At 51.5% G+C, this 13259-nt stretch overlaps 1 protein-coding gene across 8 annotated transcripts in view; it reads left to right on the top strand.

Annotated features, from left to right (window-relative positions):
• Positions 1-4016: 4016 nt before the first annotated feature.
• Positions 4017-13259, top strand: part of ATP2A3 (ATPase sarcoplasmic/endoplasmic reticulum Ca2+ transporting 3) — a 39699-nt gene continuing 30456 nt past the window's right edge. For 2 of the 8 annotated variants that reach the window (XM_032848978.1, XM_032848975.1), the window contains exon 1: positions 4018-4308. In XM_032848978.1, the coding sequence (XP_032704869.1) occupies positions 4191-4308 (118 nt within the window). In that variant the 5' untranslated portion in view covers positions 4018-4190. Of the gene's footprint in view, positions 4309-12869; positions 13160-13259 lie in introns of those variants that run through there. The other 6 variants (XR_004381579.1, XM_032848977.1, XM_032848982.1 and 3 more) reach the window with 4 other exon arrangements.

Below are 13259 nucleotides of genomic sequence, written 5' to 3'. Positions count from 1 at the left end.
TGGTAGAGGTCTGTGATTGCTGAGTTGAAGAGTTTGGACCTTACCCTTCAGGTAATACAGAGCTGAAAAATGTTCATGAGCAGAGGGATGAAATAATGAAATCACCAGCTCAGTCAGGCAACGTTTATATGCAGAGGTAAGTCTGGAGAGGAGGAGGCCAGGGAGGAGGCTCGAGAGAGAAAGCGGGGCTTGAACTCTGGCAGTGATAATAAGGCAGGAGGCAGGGAGAATGATGCAGGCAGAAGAACACCCTTCTCCAATGGTCAAAGCCCCATTCACCTTGTACTCTGGGAGAGGCTGGTGGGGTGTTCAAGAGCCTGGGCTCTGGAGTTAGAGTAGCCTGAGTTTGAATCCCAGCTGAGTGTTCCTGGGAAAGTCACCTGGGCTGTCAGAGACTCTTTGTCTATGCAATGAGAACAGAGTTGGCAACATAATTTTAGTGCCCAGGGCAAAATGAAAATGTGGAACCCTCGTCTAAAAAAGAGGAGGGAAAAACGTGCAATTGAAGGTACTAAAATACAAAGCTTTTCCTTTCTTCTGCAGTCTCTGCTTTACTGGTCATTATGGGTTTTTTTTTTAACTTGCTCTTTACTCTTCTAAGTGAAGAAAAATGCAAAATTAAATTATCAGCCCGAATCGTAACATTCATCTTTATTTTGTGCGATGCCAGTTTTAAATGCAAAATTAAGAGCATTTCACTCACACGTGCATGCACTACAATAACACCAATTACGTTTCATAGCTTGTGTGTGCATATGTGGGCCCAGCACACCTCCAGTGAGCAACTCTGTAGTGCATGCATATATATTTAGTTTGGACCAGAACAGTGGGAATACTGCACAACACTTACTCACTGCTTTTATTTCCTTTGTTGATATGAGCACATCCTAGCCCTGGGGCTCACTCATGAATAAGGATGTACTGAAAGAAAAGGGAACTCTGGGTTACCCTTTCTTTCCCTTTTCTTCTAAGGGCATCCTTTCTAATAGAAGTGGTTGGTGAATGCTGGAAATAACATGAGTAAGGAAGTGTTTCTTAGGACACTACTGCCTTCTTTTTGCTTTTGAAGCACATTCTGCTTCAAAGGGAAAGTATGGCCTCTCCAGGTGGTCAGCACTCCCACTTACTCAGTCGGAGATATAACACCCTTGCTTATTTAATATTTGATTTGAGTCTCACTGAACTCCCATGAGGCCACCAGAATTCTAAGCTCATGGAGCATCACACACTAGTTTGGAATGGGACAGCATAGTCGACTTATCCTCTCTGTTCACACGCATGACCTGCTGACTTCACTTACAAAGCACAAGTTCAGAGATAAAATTAAGAATTTCAAGACAATGATAGCAGAGCATTAACCAAGCATCAGGCCCTGCAGGACTACACAGTTTGTATGCCCACATAGCTGGCCTGCATGGGGGTAATAATTGTGTAGTACTTATGCTAGTGTTGTTGTGAGGATTAAAGTCAAAGTTGGGCCTATCTGACTCTAGTCATAGCCCTTGGCTGCAAAAGACAAAACCTGCCCAAACTTTCACAAAGTAAGGCAGGTCTGTGCAAAGTGCACACAATTGTAGCCTGTGGAATCTTAGGGAGCCAAGGGCAAAAGTACGGTAGAAGCTCTGAGGAATTCGGATGCCATTAAGCAGTCCCTGTCTCTGCTTCTCTCTCCTTCTCTCTGACACTACACAGAATCTTGACTCAATTTCTTGCTTCATGAGGACTTGGTTTTCCCCTCTGCTTTCCCTCTGCATTTTCCCTCTGCTGTACTTGAGAAGATGTTAACTCTGGCCCTCTAACTCTAGTCCAAGTACCTATTGCCCTCTGGATATAATCTCCCGCTCAAGCTTAATCTCTCAAGAGAGAGTGTGATTGGCTCAGCTCACCTCCTATGGCTGAGGTACTCCTCGCTCATGGCCCCACCCTGGCCACTCAGCTGGGGAGGGGGATTACGTGAGCAGTTCAGGCTGCCTCCCAGGTATCCTCCGTCAGCGCCAAACAAACAGCTGCCCTTGGACACCTCCACCTGGAGTGCCCCAGGCCCCTCACACTCCACTTGGCCCCAAATGCACCCCCTGCCTCTTTTTCCCACATCAATTGGCTGAACCCTTCACCTACCCAGCTACTGAAGCCAGAAATTTGGGGGTTACCTGTGACTCCTAACTATCTCTCACTACTAAATCTAATCCATTACTGGATCCTGTCCATTGCAACTGTCTCTGCCTTGGTTCACACTGCCTCATTTTCCGTCAGGAAGATTGCGGGGTCCCTTCAGCCTCTGCTCCCCTCTTGTAAAGCTCCAGGGGAAGCTCCATCTTTTATTGTTTAAAAACCTTTCAGGACAAAATGTAGGCCTTTATATAGACATGAATGTTCTCAGTGTCACATTCCGGTCTCTCTAACTTACCTTCCTGATCCTGGTGTTCATGCTCCTTATGATCCAGCCACGCTGAAGGACTGAATCACTGTCTTGCACACAGCTGAGGTTTCCTACTTTCTACATAGGCTGTTTTTTCTGACTGCAACACCCTCTTCTTCACATGTCTAAATCCTTCTAAGACCTACCTTTTCCCCATGCTTCACCTTGGCTCCTTGGTGAGGTAAGGGAGGCATGCCCACTGCCAGACAGGCTGTAAATTCTGCCAACCAGCAGTCCCGCGAGGGAGTTAGAAAGAGCTGGAACCAGATGCCAGCACTGAAGTTCTCAGTACATGGCAGCTGGGAGGTGGAGAGGAAAAACCTGCCCTTTAGACAGCATGCTTGTGGCCATGCCACTTTGGCCACTAGCTGTTTGTCCAAGTGCAGATAAAGCATAAACTCACTGAGAGTCTCTATGCTCAAGGAGGCATAGTGAAGATGAGATGGAGGAGGAGGACTACAGTTCTCTCCCGACAGGAAGTGATCAAGTGTTAGGGGTACACATGGTTTGCATAGAGGTCAGCAACCAGGGGCCAGGCTGGAAGCTGAGGCCTGTGTGTGCAACTGCAGTATCTGGGAACGCTTTCTGGCTACAGACACTCTATAGAGTTTACGGTCTGAACAGCTGTCTGGGTGGGCTCAATCCTGGAATCTAGGACCTTGTGTGGCCAAGGTGGAACCCGGAGGGGCAAGACAGCAGAGGCCAGCTTGGTTGGGGGGTAAGATGGCCCATGGGATGAGACTGGCTGGGTCTTAAAAGGGGTGCCTGAAGTAGACTGCTCTCCTTGCTCCTCCTTTTGGTGAGGTCAGTGGTTTCTGCCTTCAACAGATTGCTTTCCTGACCTGCAGCCCTTTCTCTTGTCACCCCTAGAGCAGCGACTCAGAAAGCAAAGCGCTGGAATGGGGGTTCTTCAGTCACTCCCCCTCCCCCGCTCAGGATCACTGTCTCTGGGGGCCCTGGCCAGAGGCCTCCACCTCACCCCTTCAGGCCTCTAGGGAGCCCCGTGCCCACCTACGAAGTTACATTTCCGGCTGGGGTGAGGGTATGAGTCCAAGATAACAATACTGGTTTTCTTTCACATATACCACTTCATTATCCGAGGTTCGGTTGCATGAGGAATAACCGTGCAGTGCAAAAAATGTGTTAGAGATAAAGAAAGCACAAACTTCAAAAGAATACATTAAGTAATCTCCATAGATGCGCTTATTCACAGGCTTTTGGGTTTTGCATAATGCAAATTTTCGGGGGTAGGAAGCCCTTCCGAGGACACCTCTATTTTACCACCTCCCTGGACCCAGGAAGGGTCAGAAGAAGGCAGCTCACAGACCCGTGCTCCGCAGCCCGCCGCAGCTCTCGGCCCCTGGGGGCGCCCATAGCTCTCCCGACAGGTACTGACACCCGTTCCGACCACGCTCGGCGCACTCCTCGCAGGCTGCCTCAGTTTCCTCTTCCGCAGAACCCGCGAGCCGCTTGGCCTCCGGGTCCTGGGGCACTGCGGGGGCGGGGCGGCGGCGGGCTCCGAGGGCTGCCGGAAGGGGTGTGAGGGCGGGGGCGGGCTCCGCGCCGCCCCGCCCGGGGGAGGGAGCCCAGGGCGCTGCATCCTGGCGCCCGCCTCCGAAGCCGCTGCAGCCACTGCCGTCGGGGAAGGTCCCGGCGCTGACATGACATCGCGTGGCTCTCGCCCGGGCCCAAACTCCCGGCGCCCCGCGCAGTAGCCCCGCGAAGAGGCGGACTCGACCGTGCAGACCGCGAAGAAAATCAGGCGGGCGGCATGGAGGCGGCGCACCTGCTCCCGGCCGCCGACGTGCTGAGGCGCTTCTCGGTGACGGTCGAGAGCGGCCTGAGGCCGGAGCAAGTGTCTGACGCGCGGGAGCGCTACGGCCCCAACGGTGAGAGCGCGGGCCTGGCCGGGGAAGCTAGGGGCCGCACGCGCCGCGGTCTCAGTTTACTCTCCTACTCCGAAACCGGGGAGCGGTCCAACCCCCTTACAGTCTTCGGTCCCCGGGGGCTGGCAGGAAGCGAGAGCTCCGGAAACTTATGCAGATGCCTTTGGGGCGCTCGGAGGGGCTGTGCGGACACCTTCGCGGGAGGTTGGGCGGGTTCGGGTTTAGAGACCTGACGCCTGGCTCCCCTTCCCCCTGACCTAGGGACCCGTGAGGCCCTTCCGAGCTTCCCACATACACCCCCGACCCTATCCACTCCCTTAAGCTTGAATCCACCACTATCCGCTGTCCGCCCTGCAGCCTGCCCTCATCATGCAGATGCACACGCGGAGATCAGCTGGCCAGGGACCAGTCAGGGACCCTGAGACCCAGCCTCCCAGCTGGCCCTGAAGGTCTCCCTGGGGGCTCAGTAAAACCTCCAGAAGGTGCAGCTTGTCAGCTGGCAGCCTTGGTGCCCCCACCCCCACCCCCACCCCCAGGTCTTCCTCTTTCAGCAACCCAAGGCGGATGTGGCTGGCGGGAGTCAGTGGGGGCTTTGAACTGCTGAGGCAGGAGACCCACCTTTTGCGGGGGTGGGGGGTGGAGCGGGGGGCGGGCAGACTCAAGGCCTCACTCAGGGATTTGCCAGGGAATGCCTTTCCCTCTTGTGTGACCTGGAGCAGCACCTGATCATCTCTGGGCAGGGAGGGAGCCTTCCCGCTATTGCTGTTTGGGTGGAAATGGCATTATTTCTTCCTTAGCTTCAAAGGAGTTTGTGATTCTTCATCTGCCAGAAGGCATAACAAATACCAAGTACTATCCAGATGGGGGCCCAGGCACATTTGGAGGCCCTGTGAAGGTGGAAAATGTAGACATCCCCTCCTCAAGTCACTTGCCACTCTCTTCATCCTCCCCCAGGGCATTGGGCACAATGTTAGGGATCCAGATGAAAATGTCCGCTCCATCCCCAAAGTGCAGCCTGGACCCACTTTGTGTTAGGACTTGGGGCCTCACCCATTCAGGGATCCCAGCCAGCCAGAAGGGAGAGTGATCGGGCCTGAGTGTCTCACGGCTCAGGGATGGCTAAAATTACTGAGAGCTGTCAGAAAGGAAGTTTTGGGTTTTGTATTGGCTTATGAAAACCACCTCTTATATAAATATTATCTTTCTGGAGCAGAAATGCTTTTCCAAAAAAATTAGTTGCTATATTTAGTTGAGCTGTGGGAGGAACTAGAGAGATAAATATTATTTAATATCCTCCATTAGTGACTTGGCAGGGAGGGTGTCATTGCTGCTAGAGGGCAAGACAGCAGGACCTGTCCCCGAACCTTGGGGTGGGGATGGGGGTTAGGGCAGCAGATCTGGGCTTCCATAGCCACTCTTGTGCTGCTGTGGCCTCCATCTTGGGAGTCCTGAATCCCAAGGAAAACTGGAGACCCAGCCTTTGGTTCTGCCTCCAAAGGCCCTGTGTAGCCCTGGGAAACATCCCGCTTCTTCCTGGTTCCCATGTGTTCATTGATCCAGCAGGGGGGCTGCCTAAGAAGGAGGGAACCTCTAGTTCTTCCCTATGTTGTTTTGTGTGGGTAAGGGGATTTGGGGGTGAGCAAGCCACTGAGCATCTGTGTGAGGTGATGGATAAGATGTTGGTGTATAGGTCACCGAAGAGGTGGATGTGCATTCAGGGGACGGTAGATATGCAGCCATTGGTTGGGGGCCGTTGATGGGTTCCCCTGGTTCCCTTGTGTTTTGGTAGTAATAATAATAAAAGCTAGTGATCACTGAGCACTTACTATGTGCCAGGCACCATTCTTAACACTTTGCCTCTCTTATTTATTCCCCAAAACAACTCCATGAAAACAACTGTTGTCACTCCCATTTTATGGAGGAGGTAACTGAGTCACCAGCATATTAGCTTGCCCAAGGTCACACAATACTTGGTAGAACTGGTATTGGGTACCTAACCCTCTCTAGCCTCACTTTTTCTGTCTGTACAAGGGAGTCACTTGTTCCACAGACCCTGGATCCATGGTATTGGTGGCTGTGCTAGGAGATGGGTCAGCTAGGCAGTAGCTATCCCAGCAATGCCACCAGCCTCACAGGGCCCCAGAGATCCCTCAGATCACTGACTGGCTTCTTCCTTTGGAAGCATTTCAGGGCTCTGCAAGTCCTCGGGTGAGGAGAGAGGAGCCAGTTGCCCCTTCCTGCCTCACACTCTTACTCTGATCAGCCCCAGCTGAAGAGGAGGCATCGGTGTCCTGCAGCTTCTATAGGCACCGGGGAGGTCTTTCTCTCTTGGGTGATCTGGAGTGGTATACGGATCTCTTGGGTAGGGCTGACAGAGTTTTGAACCTTAGCTCTGCCCTCTTCATAGCTGTGTCATCCTAAATAAGCCACTTCTCCTCTCTATATCTTGATTTCTTCATCATAGGGTTGCTTGTAAGTGCGCACACCAAGCCATCCCTCCTTGTAGCAGAAGAGTCTGGGCCAGGCTCCAGGCCAGCTGGGTGGTGGGGGTGAGCCAAACCTACAGGTGGAGGGAAACACCCCAGGGACTAGTGTCCTCCCCCACCCCAGGAGTCTATGCACCTGCAAAGTTGTTAGTGCTGGAAACCACAAAGAACTCATTTGCTTAAGTCCTAGGGTTTGCAAATTCTGCTGGTGGATGGAGGAAGGGAGCCTGTAAAGCAGGGACTGGGGATCCTGCCCTGCCACCTTCTCTTCCTCCTTCCTCAGCAGTGCGGGTGAGTTTGCCACCCGGGAGTCCCCCATACACACAGAACACAGCCTATCTCAACCCCAGTGAATAGACATGTCCTCTGAAACCTCAACAGGGCGGTGAGTAGGAGGCTCCTGGTCCAGCACCTCTTGTGAGCATGCCCTGCTCTGTAGGTCCCAGAGGTGCCCACAGGATTCAGCTTCTTCCAGAGGCTTTCTACATCCTTTCAGTTTGTTTGTTTGTTTGTTTTTTAATGAAACTGTGCACATAGTACAACATTCAAAGGGTACAGAAGACATTATAAAGTCTCCCTAGACCTGTCCCCAACCACAGTGTTCCCAGTGTTTTGTGTCTCCTTTCCAAGATATTGTGTACATACACATCTAGATCTGTGATCTTTTTTACACAAATGGTAATGATCGTGAGTTCTGTTTTGCCCCTGTTTTTCCGTGATAATCACTCTTGGAGATGGTGCCATGTGGGGCATCTGCAGTCTTCCTATGCAGAATTTCATGTGGCTGTTGTAGTATTTCTTTGCCCGGCTTTTGGAGGGCACTTGGATTGTTCATAACCTCTCCTATGACAGGTTACAAGGCATACTCTTGTCCCCACATCACTTGCCACACACTTGTCAATATTGCCAAAGGTTAAATTCCTAGAAGTGGAATTCTTGGGTCAAAAGGCATGTGTAGTGTAAATTTGACAGCTGTTATTAAGTTGTTCTCCTTAAAGTTGACATGCCTGTTTCCACACCCCTGCACAACTGCAGTGCATTACCAGACATTTTGATCCGTGCCCATCTGATGGTAAAGAAAGGGCTTCTCATAGTTTTACTTCTCATTTCACTGTTTACAAATTGGGTTGGGCATTTTTCCATATATATAGGAGCTATTTGATTTCCTCATGTCCTTGAACGGACTGCCCATCACCTTTGCTGGGCATGAGCCAAAGCAAGAGGCTGAATGGTGTTGGGCTTGTCCTCCCAAGTGCACCAACACCCAGTGGTCCTGGAGAGGCCAGTGATATGGGAGTCATGCAAGATCCCAGAAGTCTGGGGTTGTTCCCCTTCTGGGGGAGGGTCTCTAACAGGAACCAGAGCCTGCTATCTTGGGCCTTACACTGCCCATCTGTGTCATGGATACAATGGCACCAGAGCTGCAGGTGGAAGCGTTGGCCAGATTTAGATTACTGCCAGTGGTGCCTGGGGCTGTGACTTTATCTCCTGCCCTCAGCCCAGACCCCAACTGACCTTTGGAACTCAGGAAATACAGATATGTGGCCCTTGGAAAATTGGCCAAGGGGAGTGGGGCCAAGCAGGATGACGGGGTGAGCTCTGAGTGGTCCAAATCTCTGGGTGGCCTCAGGAAGACTTGTCCCTCCTTGGCCTCAGTGTCCTCCTCAGTTACAGACATGGAACCCCTAAAGAGATCCCCTGAAGGCCTTTCAGGATGTGAAATGGCTCTTGGATCTGAGGGAGGTGTGTTTTGCTTGCAGGTGTTGGTCTTTCAGGCTTCCCTGTAGATTTCATGCCCACTGGCCCTCTTGGACAGTCTTAGAGCCCCCTCCCAGGAGCAGCCACCCCTCCCCTTGTACCAGGAGCTCCCTGAGGCAGGGCTGGGTCTGTCCACAGCACAGCTGGCACACAGATGCTAAGCAACCCCGTTGCCAGGGTTTCCTAGTGCCAGATCAGTCAGGTTGGCTGTAGATCCCTGCACTGGGACAGCTGCTTCCCAAGGCCCCCTTGAGAGAAGGACCATGTTGTCCACACTAGGTAGGTCCTTGAGACCCAGACAGGGTCAGGTGGGCTGGGTGGGGTCTGCTCAGTGAAGGCGTCTCCCTGACTCTGCAAGTGGTGATTTAATTGCCCTGTAACCTGACCTTTGAGGAAGACCTTGGTGAGCTCTTGTCTCTCCAGGCTGGAACCGACATTTAGAAGTTGAAATACCAGTTTCCAATGTTTTGAGATGAGAAGAAAGGGGTCAAAAGGGTAGATTAGGAGAGCAGGTGGTGCATGGAGCCTAGGGCAGCCTTGGCCCTGCACCCCACTTCTCCTGGGCTCCAGGCACTGGGCCCAGGGCCTTTACCTGAACTGTGGGGCAACTGAGTAAACAATTCTGTGAGGCTCTTTGTGGACCCGGGGATGACTCAGCCCCTCCCCATCCTGGAAGTACTCAAGTCAGGTTCAGGTGGCCCTGATACTGATGACTGGTAAAGAAGGGCAGGGTGATAGGGGGAGGGGCTTTCCAGGAAGCCTTCCTGAAAGGCTGGGGTTTAGGGAAGGGTACTCTGTGCAGAAGGAATGGCCTGAGCAAAATCTTGGAGGGGGAAGAAGCTCTAGCAAAACCAGGGAAGGTGGTAGCAATTCTGAGGCATCTCGCTTGGCTGGCAGATGGACGTATGCCTAAGCTATAAGAGGATTCTGGATGGCCAGGTTCAGGCAGATCCAGGAAGGCCCTGAAGGCCATCCTAAGGTTGGTCTTAATTCTGCTGGCCAAGAAGAGCCATTGAGGGTCCATGAGTAGGGCACAGGCAGGGTCATTCACTCGCTCACAGATCTTTTTGAGCACCTACTATGTGCCAGGCACTGCTTCAGGTGTTGGAAACACTGCACTTAACAAAGTCCTACTGGCATGGAGCTTCATTCTAGCAACTAATATTATAGCTAATGTTTATTGAGTACTTACCATGCGCTGTGCCTGTTCTAAGCAATTGATGAATAGCGTGTCATTTAATCTTCACAGTGACTTAAGAGGAGTTACTATTATACTTATTTTGCAGATGGGAAACTGAGGCACAGAAGGGGTTAAGTGACTTTTCCATAGCCAGAGAACTATTAAGAGATAGAGCAAGACATGAACTTAGCCCTCTGGGCCAGACTCCTTGCTCTAAACCATGAAGCTTCTCTGATCTATACTCCTTTTTGCCCCCCCCAGGACCCACAGACTAACTTCAGACCCCTCCAGGCCAGCCCCACATTGGGCATCTGGCGGTATAGGCCAGCTCAGTCTGGCATCAGTAACCCAGAGCAGGGATTGTCTGGCAGAGTCCACCAGGTGAGAGGTCCAGAGCTACACTATTTCAGAAGAATAATGAGGGGTTACTTCCCACCAGGCAGGCCCAGCTAGGATGGGGGGCAGTGTTTCCTACTACCATCTTTTCCTGCACAGCCTGGCGAAGGACATCAAGAGGCAGGCAGGGCTGGGCCATTCTCCCCATTGAAAAAGTGGGATATCTGGCACTGCTGAGGGCTCAACTCCCTCCCCCACACAGCCTGAGGATAGCAAGAGGGAAATAACATCTAACAGGGATGCCTGGGGAGAGGCTGGGAGGGTGCTCTCCTAATCGCTGCTAGTCTCCTGGCCCCTCCTAGTTCCTCCATGGCCCAGGGAGCCAATCATGTGAAGGGAAAATTGGGTTGTCTGGGGTCTTGGCAGGATTAGAATTTGAAGAAGACCAGGCCTGAGGAGACAGAGCCTAGTAACTCTCAAAAAACCCTCACTAAAACCACCTGTGAGGATAGCAGAGCCTTTTGGGGCAGGGCTGATTTGGCTAGTGGTTCTGGGGTCACAATGGAGGTGTGAGTTAGTTGATGGGGTGAGGGCATCCAACCTAACAATCAGGACGTAGGATGCCAAGTTCTCTCTCTCAAGTGACTTTGGCCAGGGAAGGCAGTGGGATGGGGTAGGAAGGCGGAGCAGCTTAGGAGCTAATCAGGAGGTGCCAAGCAGGGGGACAAAAGCCAGACCACCTGAGTTCAGGGCTGCCACCTCCCAGCTATATGACCATAACCTAGTCATTCAACCTCTCTGTCCCTCAGTTGTCTACTCTATAAAATGGGAATAATAATTGTCTCTTCCTTGTCAGGTTGTTTGGGAATCCCGTGAGAGTTAAAGCACTAGATGGTGCTTGGGACCTGGCACACTCAACACTAATAATTCCGCTGTAGTTACTCTAGCTGTGGAGGGCCCTTGTGTATGCTTTGTGTATGATACCTCCCCATCGATCTCCGGAAATAATGGAGGTAGAGCACTTGGCACGCTGCTTAGGACATAGAAGGTACTCAGTAAATGTGTTTTTTATTAATAATGATGATAATCCTCACAGCAGCCCTTCAGGATTTGGCTGGGTACCCTACCTTCCAAATGAGGTTCAGAACTGCACTGGGAGCCAGCTGCTCAGGCAAGACTAGAAGCATGTGCATTGTATGTGCAGAGGTAGGCAGGGCATCTTCTGTGACCTCGTGGCTGCTGAGCCTTCCCCAAGGGAGTGAGTAAGGGTAGAAGGGGAACCTTGTAGGTCTGGGGAGAAGGGGGTACCAGTCAGGATCCAGTAACAAACCCCATGTCTCAATGACTTAAAACAATACAGGTCATTTCTTCCTCACACTGTATATATATACATATCTCAATGGCAGGTTATCTGGGGGCTTCATGTTTCCTATACTCTGTGATTCTGGTTCACAGAGCAGACACCATCTCACAGGTTGCTGGTTACTGGGCCAAAGAGGGCCAGAGAGCTCTAGATCTGCACTGTCCAATACGCAGCCACTAGCCTTGTGTGGTTATTTAAATTTAAATGAATGAAAATTAAGTAGAATTTAAAATTTGGCTCCTCACTCACATTAACCACATTCCCAGTGCTCGATAGGTATGTGCAGTTAGTAGCTACCATATGAGACAGAGCAGCTAAAGGGCACTTCCATCAGCACGGAAAGTTCTCCAGGACACTGCCTTTCTAACTCCAGAGTCTCCTGCCACCACGTTAGTGCCCCTGCCCAGAACTAACTTGCATCCTTCTTTTTGTAACTTGCACGACGTCTGCAGTCCTACTATGTGCCCACAAGGGGGAAAGAATCAGAAGTATCTGGGGAACAAATGACCACCAAAGAGTGGATCCTGAGTCAGATTTGGGGTCAGAATGCGGAAGGGGAGAACATGAGAGATCACCCAGACAGACAGAGGGCAGCTTGTGGAGAACTCGAGCTGCTCTGTGTGCCCTGTGACATTGCTTCCCAACCCCAGGCCTTGACCCTGCCCAGAAAAAATGCCCTTATACAGTGGTCTAGGGGCTACATGCCTGACAGAGGGTAGGGGCGAGGGAGACCGCAGGAGGGATTCAGGTGAATCTTATGGATAAACTCTTCCTCTGGTCAGGAACCTTGAAGGCATTCACAGAGGTAGGGGGTTTAGAAGTCTCTCCTGGGTAGAGCGTGGCAGAAGCAGACTGATGTGTGTCATGAGGTTAGAACAGTTCTGTGCCAAGGCTGGTGCATGGCAGAGATGACCTCTAAAGGACCCTGCTCCATTGGAGAATTGGCCCAGAAAACCTGGCCTGGCCCTCCCCCCTGCCTTTCCTGTTCACTTCAGCTAAATAGATCAGAAGGAAAAAGTCTGTTTGATTTTAATCTCAATGCAGGACACTGGAGATTACATTTTCCACGGAAAATGTCAGCTGTTGCCTAAAATAGGACTAGGGAGAAAAAGCTAGAAAATGTATTTTTAGGTTATATGTTTCCCTCCTGGGTTCCTGCAGTCCAGTGGGCTGCTTGATACTCTCCATGGTTCAGCTGCCAGGTGCCCCAGATCTTCCACACAGATGGTCTCGGGAGAGGGCTCCCACAGGAAAACTCTTTGCTGATACTTGAGTGAAAAACAGGTGGGCAGATACAAGGACCTGTGTCAAGAAGGAGGAAGAAGAAGGGAGAGCCAGCCTAGGGTAGAGGCTCAGAGTCTGCATTGCTGGCAAGCTCCCAGGTGATGCCAATGCTGCTGGCCTGGAAACTGCTCAGCAGCATGGCTCAGGTAGGCTCACTCTGGGAGGCGCCTCAGACAGGCCTCAGCAGGACCTAAGCTCAGCCTATGGAGAGAGAGGCCCATTGGAATCCACCCTTTGAGGCCCAGCTCCTGCCTCTTCCCATAGACCTGCCTATTTGCTGTGTGATCTTGTTCAAGTCATGTTTCCACCCTGGATCTCAGTTCTTGCAGCTGTGAAACAGGGTGAACACCTGCCCTGTCATCCTTTGGGCTGTTGGGAAGGAAGATTCAAAGACTTCAGGTACCCAGGTAGCCCACTCTGTCTGGAATAAAAAGTGCTTCAGGAAATGTAAGAGATACAAATAGAGCTTGTAAAGTGACAGCAGGTCCTGGTGGTATTTGGGAACATCATTCCTCAGAATGTTCTGTGGGTTGCAGACTGGACATAT

This window comes from Lontra canadensis, unplaced genomic scaffold, assembly GCF_010015895.1.
Source record: "Lontra canadensis isolate GAN:19392208 unplaced genomic scaffold, GSC_riverotter_1.0 scaffold217, whole genome shotgun sequence".
NCBI classification, from domain to species: Eukaryota; Metazoa; Chordata; class Mammalia; order Carnivora; family Mustelidae; genus Lontra; species Lontra canadensis.
The sequence above is the reverse complement of the archived record's forward strand: the minus strand, read 5'-3'. Positions and strand labels throughout refer to the sequence as shown.